General features: G+C 32.0%; 1 protein-coding gene across 10 annotated transcripts in view; it reads left to right on the top strand.

Moving 5' to 3' along the window:
- Window positions 1–17,496, top strand: part of AFG2A (AFG2 AAA ATPase homolog A) — a 342,561-nt gene that overhangs the window by 124,566 nt on the left and 200,499 nt on the right. Inside the window, exon 15 of one of the 10 annotated variants that reach the window (XM_074341246.1) lies at window positions 3,914–4,670. The exons of the other annotated variants lie outside the window; for them this stretch is intronic. Coding sequence (XP_074197347.1) covers window positions 3,914–4,015 — 102 coding nt within the window. The 3' untranslated portion in view covers window positions 4,016–4,670. Of the gene's footprint in view, window positions 1–3,913; window positions 4,671–17,496 lie in introns of those variants that run through there. 10 annotated transcript variants of the gene reach the window in all.

Below are 17,496 nucleotides of genomic sequence, written 5' to 3'. Positions count from 1 at the left end.
CTGAGGAAAGGCTTTCTTCAGATACAGTAACCTGAATGGGTCAAAGAGTCAAAGTAGCTTAGGAGAAAAACCCTAGACTGTTTCAGTTGTGAGGAAGGGAAATGTTAGGTAAGAAAGTTTTTGAGAGGCTTCAAAGAGGCTTCTGCCTAACGCGCAAAATAATACTTTTTTTTAATTTCTTGTATTAGTAATGCTGATCCTGCTATATGTTATTTTCTGATAACTGGAGACTTTAAGAAGTTTGAGTGTGGATGTATTTCTCAAAAACACTACCACTACCATTAATTGAAGATTTTTTTATGTGCTGATGCTGTTCTAAATTCTTTATATAAATTAGCCCACTCATTTAGTTATTACAGCAATCATATGAGTCTTAACCCTGTTTTACAGATGAAGTGAGGTACAGGGGTTAAATAATTTGGTTAATGTTAATATGAAAAGTAAATGATGGAACCAGAGTGTTTGACTTGAAAGTGTGTGACCTCAGCCTTTCTTCTCTACCATGTATATTTTTACGTTTTTTTTTTTTTTTTTTAATATATATAGTTAGGTTCTTTCACCTTTTGGTTTCATTTATCACTATATCTTACTTAGTTCATGCCTTTACTTTATTTCTTTAAGCTTACTTAATATAGTAACTTTATGTTATGTTTCCCCAAAATTCCAATATATTCAGTCTTTATAAATCTGATTCTGTGTTTTAGAATAACTGTTTCTTTGGCGATGTTTCCTGTGTGTGTGAGAGAGAGAGAGAGAGAATTTTTATTGTTAACTTATGTTTCTTGGAAGTTTATTTTTTGAGATCTGAACTTAAAGTCTTTTTCTACCCAGAAAGTTAATTTTTCTTCTGTGGGGGACCTAAAGACAATGATCAACCAAAAACAACTTACAAAAAAACCTTTATTTATGACATTGTTTCAGACTTAAAGAAAAGTTACCATAATTTTACAACAAATTCCCTTATATCTTTAACCCAGATTTCCTAAATGTTAATATTTCCCACATTTGATTATTTTCTCTTTATGTGTACTTCTTTATTTTTTCTGAACCATTTGAAAGGATGTTACAGATAAATACCTTTTGACCCTAAATACTTATTTGTGTGTTCCCTCAAAACCAAGGCCATTCCCTTACAAAATCATAATTCATTGATCACAATCAGAAAACTAATTCTGACACAATAATGTTATCTAATCTGTAGATCCTATTCACATTTTGTTAATTTTCCCAATAATATCCTTTGTAGAAAAGAAAATGCAGTACCATGTGCAGCTTTGAGTTATCTTTTTTCTCCTTTAATCTGAAATAGTTCCTCAGTCTTTCTTGGTCCTTCATGATTTTGACACTTTTTAAGAGGACACGATGATTATTTTTTAGAATGTCCCCCAGTTTAGATTTTTTGTGATGTTTCTTCATGAGTAGATTCAGATTATGCATTTTGACAGGAATATCACAGATACGACGTTCTTATATCAGGAGGCAGGCGCGTGACTTCTATTTGTACCATTACTGGTGGTGTTACCTTTGATCACTTGGTTAAGGTAGTATCTTCCAGGTTTCTTTACTATAAAGTTACTATTTTTCCATTATACTTTATAAGTATCTTGTTGGGATATTTTGTGATATTATGTAAATATTGTAGTACAACTCAGATTTCCACCACTAGGTTTAGAATCAATTGATGCATCTTGCCTAAACCAGTTAATACAGTGGTTGCCTAATGGTGGTTTTTCTCATTCAATCATTTTTCTATGTGTATTGATTAACTTTCTACTATAAAGAATGTTCCCTTTTTCCTTATTTTTTTTTATCAGTATGGACTTATGAATTCTTACTTTATTCAATGAGTTTTAATCCTTTACTATCATTATTTATCTTGATGCTCAAATTGTCCCAATTTAGGACACTGAGAGCACCTTCTAGCTCCTGTACCCTTCTGCTATATCTTCATCATTCTTTTATACTTTATTTCTGGCATGAGATATTCTGGACTACTACTATACTTTCCCTGCTCCAGTCCTGAAATTGGCCACTTCTCCAAGGGGCTCTGACTCCTTTTAATGGAGAATGGTATTTAGAAGCCAAGTTCTGAATACTAAGTGTGCTTATAGCTACTGGGGTGTCCAGGGCCACTTTTAATTTTTAGTTTCAGTTTTGGGGGCTATGTGTATGGTCTTATCAATTGATGATTATCAATTCTATGGGGAGTCTTTTTTTCTTTACTTCTCTTTTACCAAGAGCTAAGGCCATGATGGCATATCCTACAGTCTCCCCCTGTAGACTGGGTTAGGCTCTGTTCACCTATTGAAGGTGTCCCCTTTGGGAGTCATGTCTCTATGTGCTTTCTCTGATTCAACCGTCCTCCAAGGCCAGATCCTTGATTTTTTTTTTTATTTTAACCTTCACAGGTATTTGGGTTTCTTTAATTTCTAGACCACAAGGAATCCTCAGATACTTAAGGCAAAAATGCCTGTTTTAGAGTTAGCTATTTTTTTTATTAACTAGCCTTCTGTAAATTTGTATTTTCTTTTTTGTTTCTTAGGAATTCTCTTATATAGCCTTCACCTTTAAAAGAGACAGGTCTAAACTTTTGTGTTTAATATTTTTAGATGTGTATAACCAGACAGTTTTCTTTTTGTTATGGGAAATACATCTCTAATTTTTAAATTAGAAATATTTGAGACTTTTTTCAATAATATGGGATTTTACTTAAAGAAATTACTTATAAAAATATTAAGGCAATATCAAGACAGAATGTCTGGAAAGAAGGAAATATTTATGTAGAATTATAATTGACTAGTTTAGTGCTGAAAGGGAAAAGGTAATTATAGATGTGAGCAAGTTTCTTGTATCATTTAGACACTTGATTTGTTCTACCATTTCAATCCATCTACTTCTGTCTCTTGCTCTTGCCTGTGAGGAGCCTGAGAATCATAACCTTGGCTTTCAGAGGGAGGTGAGATAAACAGCAAGTATCCTTGATTTTTTTTTTTCTTTTTTGAAGTTGCTAGGTTTTTTAAAAAGTTTTTTTTTTTTATTATTTTTACCAATTTGTGTATATATATATATCTATATAAAGATATAGATATATATATAAAGATATAGATATATATATAAAGATATAGATATATGATTGAAGTATAGTCAGCTTACAACGTTGTGTCGATTTCTGGTGTACAGCACAATACTTCAGTCATATAGGAACATACCTATATTCGTTTACATATTCTTTTTCACCAGAAGTTACTACAAGGTATTGAATATAGTTCCCTGTGCTAAACTTGTTATTTATCTATTTTATGTATATTAGTTAGTGTCTGCAAATCTTGAACTCCCAATTTATCCCTTCCCACTCCCCCCCACCCCCCAGTAGCCGTAAGTTTGTTTTCTATTTCTTTGAGTCTGTTTCTGTTTTGTAAATAAGTTTGTCTTTTTTTCTAGATTTCACGTATAAAGTGAGTGATATCATATGATGTTTTCCTTTCTCTTTCTGGCTTACTTCATTTAGAATGACATTCTCCAGGTCCATCCATGTTGCTGCAAATGGGCATTATTTTATTATTTTTATGGCCAGTAGTATCCTTGATTTTTTTCTGAAGTATCTAGAAATTATGTACTTTGCTTTCCACTTTCCACACTTTCTCTTTTTAGACATAAAAAATTAAGATGAAACAGAGTATGCAAGGTGGATCTATCTTCACTCCCTGTTTGGCCCTCATTTTCCAACTTGTTTATTCTTGAAAATCATAACATTTCCTGCAGAATTGATGAGCTAGATGTGCCAGGGCTTACAGAGCTTTAGACCAGATTATGAAGATAAAGGTTCAGTTTAAATAGTATTGTGTTAACAAGGTCATAATTATGAGATATTTCCTTTGGTGACCAGTGATTTTCATCTCTTCCATACTCACAGAATTTATCAGCTCTGCCCAGCTATTTCAGTTTTGTCTTGATTGTTGCAAGTGCTGGTCAAGGGAATGTGGATGGATCCCTGCAAATTAATCACTTCTGTTGAGGAAACAACCCATTCATTACATTTGAATTTCTACAGTGAGTCATTAACATAATGCCCGTATCTAAAGTTCTGCCTGTACCTTTTCTGATATTTTCTGTCTTCCATTTATCCACATAACTTCTCAGATAAACTCTCAAAAAAAAGAGATAATAATAATTAAGGGCTAGTAATGAAGAAAGTGTACTAGTGATATCATTTTATCCAGTACTATTTACCAATAAAACTGTTAATTATTATTAGCCATCCTTTCAGTTTATGTACACATAAGTTATTTTTCTTACTGTGTGTGCTGCCATCATGTATATATGACCTAAACCTGGCCCTCAGGCGAGACTAGGTCTTGGTGAGTGAGGATTGTTACTGCTGTCAAATTCAAGACTCTCTGTTCTCTAACTTTCTAGTCTAAATAGACATTGTAATTGAGTCATATTCAACAGCCTTTTTTTGTTCCCTTGGAGCATGAACTTTTTCCTTCTAAGTTCTTAAAAGATGAATGTATTCAAGGCTGATTGTTTACAAACGTTTTATTTTAAACTGGCTTTGTCACTCCCAGAGGTACCATCACCTCGTCTCTTTCACTTTTGAACCAGGAGCCAGTGTACTGTCTCAGTTTCCTACTTGTTTTTTTTATTTGTTTTTGTTGTTTTGTTGCCTCATGTTCAGACATCACTCTATATTTCCAATCTGTGTATCTAAAACTTACTTGTTTCAGTGTTTAAGGTAATATTTAGATAATCAGGTAAATATTTCCTCAAGATACACTGACGGGAAAGAGCTAGATTTGCTCTAGGATACATATATTTGTTTTAAGTATGCTTCTCAGGGCATAGTACTGCTGCTTCTGATGTTTAATGCGGTAGTAACTAATGAAGGAAAATACCAGAAATAGAGATTTCTAATGTTGTATTGATAAACTGTTCTTTCTATACATAGGACTGTCTCCTTGCATTTATATTAATCTCCTTCAATGAATATAGTATGAAGCTATTATTTTGGGCTTGTCATCTTTTTTTGTTGGGTAATGTATTTGATTGTGGGTAGTGTTTTGAAATCCACCTCTAGTCTTCATCCAGATGTGTTCATAATACATGCATTGTCAATTAAAATCTGCTTTGTGTTCCTCAGTTTAAAACTATTTTTCCTATTGTTTTATCATATGTATTTTTCTTTCTGAAAATTGACCTCTTTATTTTTTTATTTTATTTTTTGCAGGAAAATCTTTTGTCAGAGAAACTTTTTCAGAAGGCAGTTGCCTTGGAAAAATCCATTTTACTTGAGTTTAAAAATGGAAAACTGACATTTTTAATTACAAAAAATGTTTGAAATAGCTAAAATATAACTATTATTATATTATGTGTTCATATATAGAGAGACTAGAGGATAATATTCAAAGAAAAAAAGTGTTTAATTCTTTTTTCTTTTTCCATAATTTTATTTAACATGTAATCTTTTTCAACTTAAAAGGAAAAAGGTGTTACCAGATCTTTGCCTATTTAACTTTAGAGAGAACTTGGTTTGCTCTATTATATAGACATGTAATCAGTGTAGCACTTTTATTCATTGTGCAAGTACTTATCAGTTCTTGATGATTTGTAATATTTTCTAGGAAATATCAATTAATATTAACATCTCATATCAATTTTATTGTAATATTCAGAATGTTTAGCCATGAAGACAGTAAGGCCTTGCCTGAAGACAGTTGGTGTCCTTGTCAATAAAATAATATGTTCTTACTGAACCTCTGCATATCCTGATGTTTAGTGCATCATTTTGTGAATGTGAGTTTTAAGAGGAAATTTTATCATTAAAATGTTCATTTTTTTAAGTGATATTATAATGATACAAGATAGTGAACTTGGGCCAGAAACATTACAAATGATTTGCTCTATAAGCACATTAATTAATTAGAATCTAACATCAAGTATTATACTTCTTTTAACAGAAATTTCTTTGCAAAGAAAAGGTAACATAAAATTCAGAAATTATGATTTCCCATGGGTTTTGTTGTTGTTGTTGTTTGTGTTTTTTGTTTGTTTGTTGTGATTCTAAAACAAGACTACTGTTTTGTCTTAAGAGATACATTACTTTTCCATGAGGTTTTACCATTACCACTTTTACCTATGGCATATGAATAAGGTCTATTCTTAAGTTACATGCTCTGTTCCAGGTGTCTTTGCATAAACTGTGTTTGAAAAGACTATATTTGTATGTGTAGGAAGCAGTGTCATCAGTGGGTTAGCTTTGAACTTTTTTAAAAAAATAGCACACTGCTTTTTCTAGACAGACATAGAAAAATGAGGAGTCTTGGTTAGATGAAGCTTCCCTTGGGACTGGGCTTCTTCAGTAGAAGAAACTAGACTCCTAGGTAGAAAAGTGATATCAATTATTTTCGAAGTTTTTTCCCTTAATATTAATCTGTCATTCTTTTTTTGAGAAATAAACTTGAAAACTGATTTACAGAGATAATTGAGACCATTTGCCATGAAATTCCTCATGTATCCCATCTTTAACCATTAGCATAACTCTGCCCTGTTATTTACGTGCTCCTTCTTTCCTCTACTCTTGAGATGAACATGTTCTCCCTAAAGTGAACTGCTCTACTTGGTTTCTGTATCTCATCTCAATTTTTAAAATTTTCAGCTCTCTAGTTCCTTCTGACTGTACAATTTTATTAAAAGTGAACATGTGAAGGTCACCAATGATTACTGAACAAAATTTAATGACTTCTTAAGAGGGTTCTTACTTGTCTTGAATTCCACAAATGTGACCCTGCTGACTACCCTCATCTTCTTGAAACTCTGTACCCCATTAGCTCCAGTGACACTACAGTGTTCCCTTCTGTTAACTCTTTGCCCACTACTCCTTTTATATTTCAGTTGAATTTATCAATAACTTAATGTGGCATAAGAATGGGACAAAAATATGAATCCAGTCAGGCACCCAGTTTTGTTTTTAACTCAAAATGTATCTCAGTTTCATTTTACTTTTCTGTTCCCATTGCTTTCATTCTGGTTCACTTCTTTCTTTGGTTTACTATGGTTGTCTCTTAACCAGTTTCTCTGCCTTCAGGCTCTTCTTCCTCTGTTTCATCTTTGTTCTATTTCAGAGTGCTCTTCCTAAAGGAATGTCTTTAACCAGGTTATTGTGCTGCATTACCTGGTTATTATACTGCTTTAGCAGGTTATCATACTGCTAAGGAACCTTCAGTGGCTCCCAGTTGTATGCCTCAAGTCTAGCTCTTCATTCTGGCTTTTTTAGTTTCAAAACTTGGGCCCCAACTTCTCACTATTTTCTGTTCTCAACATTTATCCATTTATTATGGCAACCAAGTCTCCTGGTGTCATGTGTTGTGCACATTCTATGTTCATTATTTCCTCCAAGCTTTTGCTTGTTTTGTCTCTTTTTCATTTGTCTAATACCATCCTTATTATTTTTTCTCAACTGTCTCTGTCTTCACCCTTTTCATTAAGTTTTATAAAACTAATTTGCCCCTACCAATCTCTTTCTCCAGCTTGCTTCTCTTTAGTACCATTTAATTTAGCTCTTGATTTTCTCTTAATAGTTTATTCTTTTCCAGATTTTTTCTATCCATCTAATAACTTACAAGTATTTGAGGTCAGAGAGATGACATCATTTTTGGTTAAGTGTCAAGTAATAGATATTCCAAAATATTTGCCCATTGAGTGAAAATAAGACACAGAGGTTAAATATTTAAATCTCTTTAGTTTTCAATAAGAAATTGAAACCGGGGGGAGGGTATAGCTCAGTGGTAGACCACATGCTTAGCGTGCACAAAGTCCTGAGTTCAATCCCCAGCACCTCCACTAAAAACATAAAGAAATAAATAAAAATAAACCTAATTGCCTCCTCCCCTAAAATAAAAAAATTTTCATAAAAATACTTTAAGAAATTGAAACCAATTTCTGAGTAAAAAGTTTTAAAAATCAGTCTTATCAAATCAATTTCTATAGTTTTAAAACTTTTACATCAGCAGGGGGCAGTCAAACCAAAGTTCATTCTGCTGTCCTATGGAAAATTAAAATTTATCTCTGTAAGACTTAATTCTACTTGGGATACTAGCTGCACTTTATAATCTATTTGTAAATAAAGTTTAAAACTCTTCAGTAGTAGGTTTGTAGAATTGTATTAATTTTTTAAATCCATAGAAGGTAAAGAAGTTTTTTGTGTGTGAAAAAAATTGCAGACTTTTTCAGAACATGAAATGGTTGGTTTGGTGTTTTTTGATGAGTGGCCACTTTAAATAGAAACTTATTTTCTGTGCCTCTGAATCAAGATTTCATTAAATTAACTTGTTAATAGGCTGCTTTTCATTCAATAAAATACTAACTTTTTAAGAATACTTTTGTTTTCTCCCCAGACTTGAAAAAAATGAATTTTTATTAGAGACTGTAGCATAACACTAACTAAAACATAGTTTAGCAAATTTTTAAAGTTTGAATTTTTCTTCCTGAACCTTTCCTCTGACCAGCTGCAAACAAGTAGTGGTTTGTGTTTATAGAGGTGTTCATTTTCACCCCCTCCTCTTGGAGGTTAACCTAGTACTTATTTAGAGAGAAACACAGTTCATACTAAATAGTGTTTAACATATACTGATGGTATTACTGTATTTCCTGTTTTGTATGCACAATAAGAAGATTCTGAAAAACTGCCTTTGTATAAATACTTCACTGACATTCCAGACAAGTATAATCTTGTCTGCTGGTAGGCAGGAAAGAGTGATGTCCTGGAATGCTGTTAGAGAAGGAAATCTCTTTGTGTTCCACAAATGATACCCCTAAACCTTTTAAGAATATAATTTAAAAATGACAACTCTGTATTTGCTTTTCCTTCCGTTTATTAACTTTGTATGCCTTTAGTTCAGAAATGCATTTAGTAGGAAAAAAAATCCATTGTATCTGAGAAACAAGCATCTTCCAGGTAACTTGCTGGAAATTGTTGGTAGAAACTTCAGAGGGTAAACATAAAAACAGATTTAGTAAATAATTACTTTTTTTCTCGTAGCTTCAAACTTTTTTGATATTTAAATCAAGCTTTTGATAATTTTCTGCAGGCATAAAAGATGCAGGGTTTCCTACTCCTTTCTAAATTTCTAATAAGGAAATAAAATGGAGATTGTTTTTAAAACACAGATTATATCTTTTTAAATTTAGATTTTGAGTTTTTATGTTATTTTATTTAATGTGAGTCATTAAGATATATAAAAATCAGTTGTGTGACTAACTAACTTTGAGTATCCTAATGAATGGATTTTCTTATACTTAATTATGATAGATGAAAATTCAATTAAAATTGTTCTGAACTTTTTCAGTGATTGAAAAAAATAGCCATGGTTAAACCTTTAAATAATTGCCAAACAGCAGAGACTAACCTATGTCTAGTTTCTAGATCAGTGGTTCTTTTACTTTTTTCTCATTATTCCTATTATTAACATGGGAAATAACCTAATTACTTACAGTGGCTCTTTACTTCAGTCCTCACTCACTCTAAAACCAAACAAAATAGAGAATAACTTGCAAGAACTTCCAAATGTATACAAAGTTTAAAATGCTTATCAACCAGTTTCAAACTATAGAAAAGTATCATATGCTTTTTATGATCAGATAATTTTTACATTATTGATGTGTATGTCATCTTATATCTTTTGTTTAAATGTTTACTTTAAAATATGTTGATATTATTCTTTGTGTGTATCCCTTTTCATAAATCTGCTGCGATGAATTCTGAAATACTGAGGCTACTGTGTCTTCAATTAAGAGTCTTTTAGAGGGAGTAATTTAACACAGTGGAGCCACTAACTGATATGGTGGTTCGATGATGTCAGAAAATTGGATTCCTTCTATCTTGATGCTGTACCATCCCTTAAACCATATGGTAAAAAACCTCACTGTTAACATCAGTTGGGTTCTCATTCAGGTGAAGAATAAGGAGATGAGGTAATAGCTCACTCCCTCACTTTAAGGACAGAGCCCATAAATTACATGTATCATTTACATCCACTGATCTTAGCTACAAGCCCTTATTCAGCTACAAGAAAGGCTACAAAATAAATATATTCTGTATTTTGAATGACTGAGTGCACAGCTCAAATAGAGGGGGGTTGTTACTAAAGAAAAAAGAGAAAAACTAAAAGTCTCAGCCATTATCAGTTAGCTTTATTCACTGTCATCGTTCACTTCTCCCTTTTAAAACATTCTCTTACTTCATTTTACATGACACAATAACCTCCTGGTTTTACTTCTATTTCTGTCCCCTCTTGACTCCTTTACAAATTTTTCTCCTCTACCTAGCCATAAAATATTACAGTTTATGAAGGCTGGGTATTCAGACCCCTCCTCTTTCTTCTCTGTCCATGAGCAGTGTCAGCCACATCCTTGGGTTCAGGTGTATGTGTAATTACACCTGATTCAGCGCAGACATTTGCTCTGACTTCTTCAATAAACTGCCTATTTAGATATCTCAAAGGCAATTCAAATTCAACATAATCCTAAATTTAAGTTTTGCTCTGAGTATTTTAATCATTTAATCTTCTTAACTTTATGAAGTCAAGTCAGTTACCATACCCCATCCTGTTGCTGAGAATCTGAGATACAGACAGGTTAAGAAACTTGACCAATGTTGCAGAGCTAGAAACTGGTATATAGTTCTGTGAGTTTTGACAGATGTGCAGAATCATGTAACTACTACTGCAATTACAATAGAAAACAAGTATTCACTCCAAAAAATTCCTTCATGCTGCCCCTTTGTAGTTAAACCCTCTTTCTGCCACTAACTGTCCCGCCTCTATTGGCAGCTAGTGATCTGTCCCTATAGTTACCATATGTCGTATAAATGGAATTATATTGCATGTAATCTGCATGGCTTTTTAAAAACTTTTTGAACTTTATCTCTGTTGGATATATCAGTAGCTTGTTCCTGTTCTATCACTTGGTGGTATTCTACAGTATGGATGCATTACAGGTTATCCATACACTGGTTTAAGGACAGTTTAGATTGCTTCCCGTTTTCACTATGAATATGCTACTATAAACATTCATGGTCAGATTTTTGTGTGGACATAAGTTTTCATATCTCTAGGATAATTACTAGGGTGGGACTACTGAATCATAGAGTAACTAACTGTATGCTTAACTTTGTAAGAAACTGCCATATTCATGCCCATATCATGCATCCCTGCCAGCACATATGAGATGATGGTGCTCTGCATTCTTGCTGGCACTTGGTATTGTCATTTTTTTTTAAATGTTAACCATTCTAATGGGTGTGTAGTGTTATCTTATTGTGTTTTTAATTTGCAATTTCTCTAATGACTAATGATACTGAGCGTCTTTTCATGTGCTCATTTGTCATTAGAATTTTTTTTTTTTTTGGAGAAGTGTTTTAAATTCTTTTTGAGCTATTTATACTTTTTTAATTGGGTTATTTATTTTCTTTTACTCTTTCTATTTTGATTAAAAATCCGTTGCCAGGTATATTGCAAATATCTTCTAGTCTGTAGCTTATCTTTTCTTTCTCTTAACAATGTATTTCACAGAATGGAAGTTTTTAATCTTGAAAAAGTCCAGTGTCTTTCTTTTGGTTTTCAGGGTCTTTTTTTTTCCCCCAGAGTTTTTTGGGTCAAATCTTGGCCTAACCCAAGGTCATGAATAATTAAAAAAATTTTTTTTTTGTGATAAAAAACAACAGTGAGGAGGGTATAGCTCAAGTGGTAGAGCGCATGCTTAGCATGCACGAAGTCCTTTTTTCAATCCCCAGTACCACCTCTAAAAATAAACCTGATTACCTTCCCCTGGCAAAACAAAAACAAAAACAAAAAAAACCCACACAACATGAAATATACTATCTTAGCCATTTCTTAGTGTACAGTTCAGGAGTGTTAAGTTTACTCATTATTGTGCAACCAATCTCCAGAAATTTTTTCATCTTGCAGAAGTTAAACTCTATACCCATGAAATAACAACTCCCCAGTGTACCCTCTACCCAGTCCTGGCAACCATCATTCTGCTTCCATTTCTATGAATTTGACAACTCTAGATACTTCATATAAGTGGAAGTATGTGTCTTTTTATGACTGGCTTATTTCATTTAACATACTGTCTTCATGGTTCATCCATTTTGTAGCATGTATTAGAATTTCTTTCCTTTTTAAAAGGCTGAGTAATAGTCGGTTATGCGTATACTACATTTTGTTTATCTGTTCATTTGTCAGTGGATGCTTGGGTTATTGCTACCTCTTAGCTATTGTGAATAATGCTGCTAAGAACACGAATATGCAAATACTTATTTGAGATCCCACTTTTTTTTTGATATATACTCAGAAGTAGAATTACTGAATCAGATGGTAGGTCTATTTTTAATCTTTTGAGGAACTACCATACTGGTTTCCCCAGTGCCTGCACCATTTTACATTCCTATCAACAGTGTACAAGAGTTCCAATGTCTCCATGACCTTGCTGACACTTGTTATTTTCTGGATTTTGTTGTCATTGTTGTTTTTAATAGTAGCCATCCTGATAGGTGTGAGGTAATACCTCTTTCTGGTTTTGATTTGCATTTTCCTAATGATTAGTGATGTTGAACCTTTTGTATGCCATCTTTGGAGAAATATCTAAGTTCTTTGCCCCTTTTTTTTAAATTTGATTTTTTGTTTTTTTGAAGTTGTAAGATTTCTTTACATATTCTGGATATTAGCCCCTTACCTGATATGTTATTTGCAAGTATTTTCTGCCATTCTGTAGTTTGCCTTTTTACTTTGTTGATTTTGTCCCTTGATTCACAGAAGTTTTTAATTTTAATGTAGTCCAATTTGTCTGTTTTTACTTTGTTGACTATGTCTTTGGTGTCATTCCAGGAAACCCTTGCCAAGTCCAATGCCATGAAACTTTTCCCTTTTGCTTTCTTCTAAGAGTTTTATAGTTTTGGACCTTATGTTTAGGTGTTTGATCTGTTTTGACTTAATTTTTGCATATGATGTAAGGTAAGGCTCCAACTTCATTGTTTTGCATGTGATACCTAGTTTTGCCAACATCATTTGTTGGAAAGACTTCTCTTTTGCAAAAGTTTTGCAGTTTTACATTTCATAGTTGTGTCTATAATCCATTTTTGACATTTTGTATCTAGTGTGAGTTTTAGGTAGAAGTCTGTTTTTACATGTGAATGCAAAATTACCCCAGGACCATTTGTCAGAAAGTCGATTCTTTCTCCATTGGATTGTCTGTACACCTTGGTCAAATATCAGTTGACCATATTTGTGCAGATCATTTCTGTCTGTCCTTTCACCAAACCACACTGTATTAATGATCACGATTTTAGAGTAGGACGTTAAATGAGGTAATGTGTGTACAACTTAGTTCTTCATTTTCAAAATTTGCTTCAGCTGTTGTATTTCCTTGGCTTTTACATATAAAGTATCATCTCAGGTTGTCATTATCTTTGAAAAATCCTTTTGGGATTTTGTTTAGGATTGTTTCTAATCTACAGAAAAATTAGGGGAGAATTTAGAACTTAACAATATTGAATCTCCAGTCATGAACATTGTCTACCCATTTATTCAGATGTCTTGTTCCTGATCTCAATGAGAAAACATTTAGTGTTTCACTCATCAGTAAGTATGATGGTAGCTTAGGTCTTTTTGTAGATGCCTTTTAACAAATTGAGAAAGTTCCCTTCTCTTCCTAGTGTTCTTGCATCTATCAATATTATCGTGGGATTTTTTCCTTTTAGACTGTTAAAATCTTGGATTACGTTGACTTTGACATGTTCAACCAGTCTTGCATTCATTCCCAAGATAAACCCGACTTAGTCATGTTGTATTATTCTTTTTATATCTTACAACATTCAGCCTGCTAATATTTTGTTAAGATTTTTTTCTATTAATATTTATGATGAATATTTGTATATAATTGTCTTATACTTTGTCTGGTTTTGTATCAGAGTAATACTCAATAAAATGAGTTGAGAATTATTCTCTTCTTCTAGTTAGTAGAAGAGATTATTTAGAATTAATACTTCTTCCTTACATATTTGGTAGAATTCCCCACTGTTACCTTCTGGGTCTAGAGTTTTCTTTGTTGCAGTTTATTTTTGTTTTACTATGAATTTGGTACATTTAATAGATAATAGATGACTCTAGTTATCTTTTTCTTCCTGGGAAAGTTTTCTAAGTTTGTGTATTTCAGAGAATTCTGTTCATTTCACCTAGAATGTCAAATATTTACCCTTAGAGCTGTTCACTGTTTTCTCTTATTCTTTAGTGTTTTGGGGAGGGTCTGAGTAAAATCTTCACTTTCCTTCCTGGTACTAGCAATTTGTATCTTCTCTCTTTTTTTCCCTTGTCAGTCTTAGTAGAGGTTTATCAATTTTATTGATGTTTTCAAAGACCCAGGTTGTGGATTCATTGAATTTTCTTTACTGCTTTTTTGTTTTCTATTTAGTTGAACTCCCTTCCTTCCTTCCTTCCTTTTGGGTATTGTTGGCTCTTGCTCTTGTTTCATATGGTGGAAACTTAGATTATTGATTTGAAATCATTCTTCAGATACTATAGATTCTCTTTGAAGCACTGCTTTAGCTGCATTTCACAATTTTTTTTGATATTTTTATTCAACTCTATTATTTTCTAATTTCTCTTCTAAGACTTCCTGTTTGATGATGGATTATTTAGAAGTGTATTGCTTTATTTCCAAATATTTGGGTAATTTCTAAATATCTTAATGTTTTTCACTATTAGTTAATTGTTATGGTTAGAGACATGCATTCTTTGTATGATTTCAATTCTTTTAATTTTATAGATTTGTTTCATGTTCCAGGATGCTATCTTATCTTATTGAATGTTCCATGTAATTTTTAAAAGAATGTAGATTGCTATTGTTGGGATGTCTTTTTCCATTCTTTTACTTTTATCATACCCATTATTTTATTTCATTTCAGTTTCATATAGGTAACATTTCGTTAGGCCTTACTATACACTCTGAGAATCCCGAGTTTTTTTTATTAATGTGTTTATACCATTTTCATTTATTGTAACTGTCAATGTGTTTGGGTTTAGTTCTGTGATAATTTGCTTTTCTGATAATTTGTTTTTCATTCCTCTATTTTCTTTTTTCTGCCTTCTTTTGAATTATTGGAATATTTTTCAGTACTCCCTTTTAATTTATATGTTGCATTTATTATTGCTTTTCTTTGTATGCTTCTTAAAATTAGTTTTCCCAGTGATTACAATATTCACACTTCACTTCTAAGTCTACTTAGGGTTAATATTTTATCACTGAAAATGAAGTGTGGAAACATTACAGACATCTAGGTTAAGAAAATAGGGTGTTTGAATTATTCAGTGACAGCTGGGTATGGGCCTCAGAAGGCAACCTTAAATTAGTTGCTCTTCAGCCTCCTCTTTTTCGCTTAATCTTTTCAGTACTACCTGTTACCTGCACTTTAATCATTTGTTTTATTCGGTACTACTTTCAGCCTATGGTATATAAGTATGTGAAAAAGAACTTTATTCATGCTTCTTTTGTTGGAATTATTTTCTAAATTCAATAGAGATTATTGATATAAGTGAGAAAACAGATACAAAGAGATTTAATTGCCTGACCTCACATAGCTAATAAGTGGCAGAACTGGGATTTCTCCCTCTGGCATTCTGGCCTCTGGGTGGGCACATTTGACCACAATGCTGCTGACTATATGTTACTTCAGATAATAGTAGTGCTTATGACAGATATGTTACTCTTTTAAGCATATGGTTTATAAGTCTAATTATTTTTATATCTTTGGGTGTTTTAGTTTTAAAAATGTACAATTTTTCTCCCATTTTCTTTGGGCCTCTTCAGTACTTCTTAAAATAGCTCATTAAAAATTTATTTCAGCACTTTTTAACTTTTTTGAGTTTGTGTGACTAGTAATTGGTATCAGAATAATTTGTGGATTCCCACATAGTTGAAGTTAGATTTTTTCAGTGTAATTGTTTTTTTGGAGGGGTGTGGTGTAATTAGGTTTATTTATTTATTAAAATTTTTTTTCCAATGTAATTGAAGAAATATTTTATGGAGAAAAATACTACTGAGAACTGTGTAACACTTTAAATAATTTTCTGTTTTTGTAATTACAACACCATGTACATATACAGTCATATTATATATATATGTGCAAGTCATATTATTTATTCATTTTTTAGATACTACTTGGTATTCATATATGTTCTTCAAGCACACAGGAGCCTGCAACCCACAGACTGGGAACCACACTTTAGACTAAAAGTGAATAATAATAACAAAAATAAGATTTACATTTTTTTCTAGATAATAGAGTTGAATAGATTCAAATTTAGGGGGAAAATATATTCATGTGTAGCTCAAAGAACTTTAATTTTTATCAAACTAAAAACTTACCATTGAAATGGAAATACTCTTTATATTATACACCTAAGTTTCCTATTACCTGTAAGGTGTTAACTGGTATAATTTTGAAATTTTTCATACCTTTTTCTCTTTCAGCTTTTATTATATTATAGTCTTCTCAAATGAGAAAAGAAACAGATTTTGTAAATATTAAGACAAACAAAAATCTAATGTCTATAAACAGATTATTTCTAGGGATATCAAGCTGAAAGATTTAAAAATTCTTTTGAGTTTGGCAGCTTTCTCTTTGCCTTCTTTTTCTTTCTTCTCTAGTAATTATTGTTTTGTTTCTAAAGAATTAGTACTCAAGGTCATTCTAAGAGATTCATTAAAACCAGTAGTGAAATTGTTCTGAACAGACTTTTAAGCAGCCTCTTTTTTTTTTTTTTTCTTAGCCTTGGGCACAATAATCTTTTTTTTTTTTCTGGAATCAGATGATTTTAAAGATCTGAAAAAATCAACACTAGCAGTTGAAGGTTAAAATCTGATTCATTCAGCAGAATTGTGATTCAGAAAAACTAGAAGTTAAAGTATAAATTCTAGTTTTACAAATGTAGTAATAAAGAATATAATAAAGAATATGGTAGCTCATTTTTCATATTAGAGAATTAAGGTACTCAGTGAGTTTCAAGATATCAGATTGACGAAGTAGCACGTGGATTAATGTACTGCGTTTAAAATCATTATGAAGGAATGACTAATTATTATGAAGTGAACTTTTAGCTTTCATTTAAGTAAAAATTTATATTGTATTATAGATTCGGTAAAAGTTGACACATTATTACACTACTTGTAGAGCATAAATAGGAGCAATTTGGAAACAATTTATTTTGTGAATAGTTACTAATTTTCTGAATCATTTAGCTTATACATTCTGTTAAATCTTTAAGCTTATTATTTAATCAGAACTTTTTTTTCCCAGTTTTCGAATTGAGATCCATTGCTTTTCAGCCATAGCAGAAGAATAGATTTCTAGAATAAAACATAGTTTAAAATACTGTGCCCATAAAGAGATAAATAGATATCCCGTAGGGATAGGGCTAAAGTTGGAGAACTCAATTCTCCCTT

The sequence above is a fragment of the Camelus bactrianus genome, chromosome 2, assembly GCF_048773025.1.
Source record: "Camelus bactrianus isolate YW-2024 breed Bactrian camel chromosome 2, ASM4877302v1, whole genome shotgun sequence".
Taxonomy (NCBI): Eukaryota; Metazoa; Chordata; class Mammalia; order Artiodactyla; family Camelidae; genus Camelus; species Camelus bactrianus.
The sequence above is the reverse complement of the archived record's forward strand: the minus strand, read 5'-3'. Positions and strand labels throughout refer to the sequence as shown.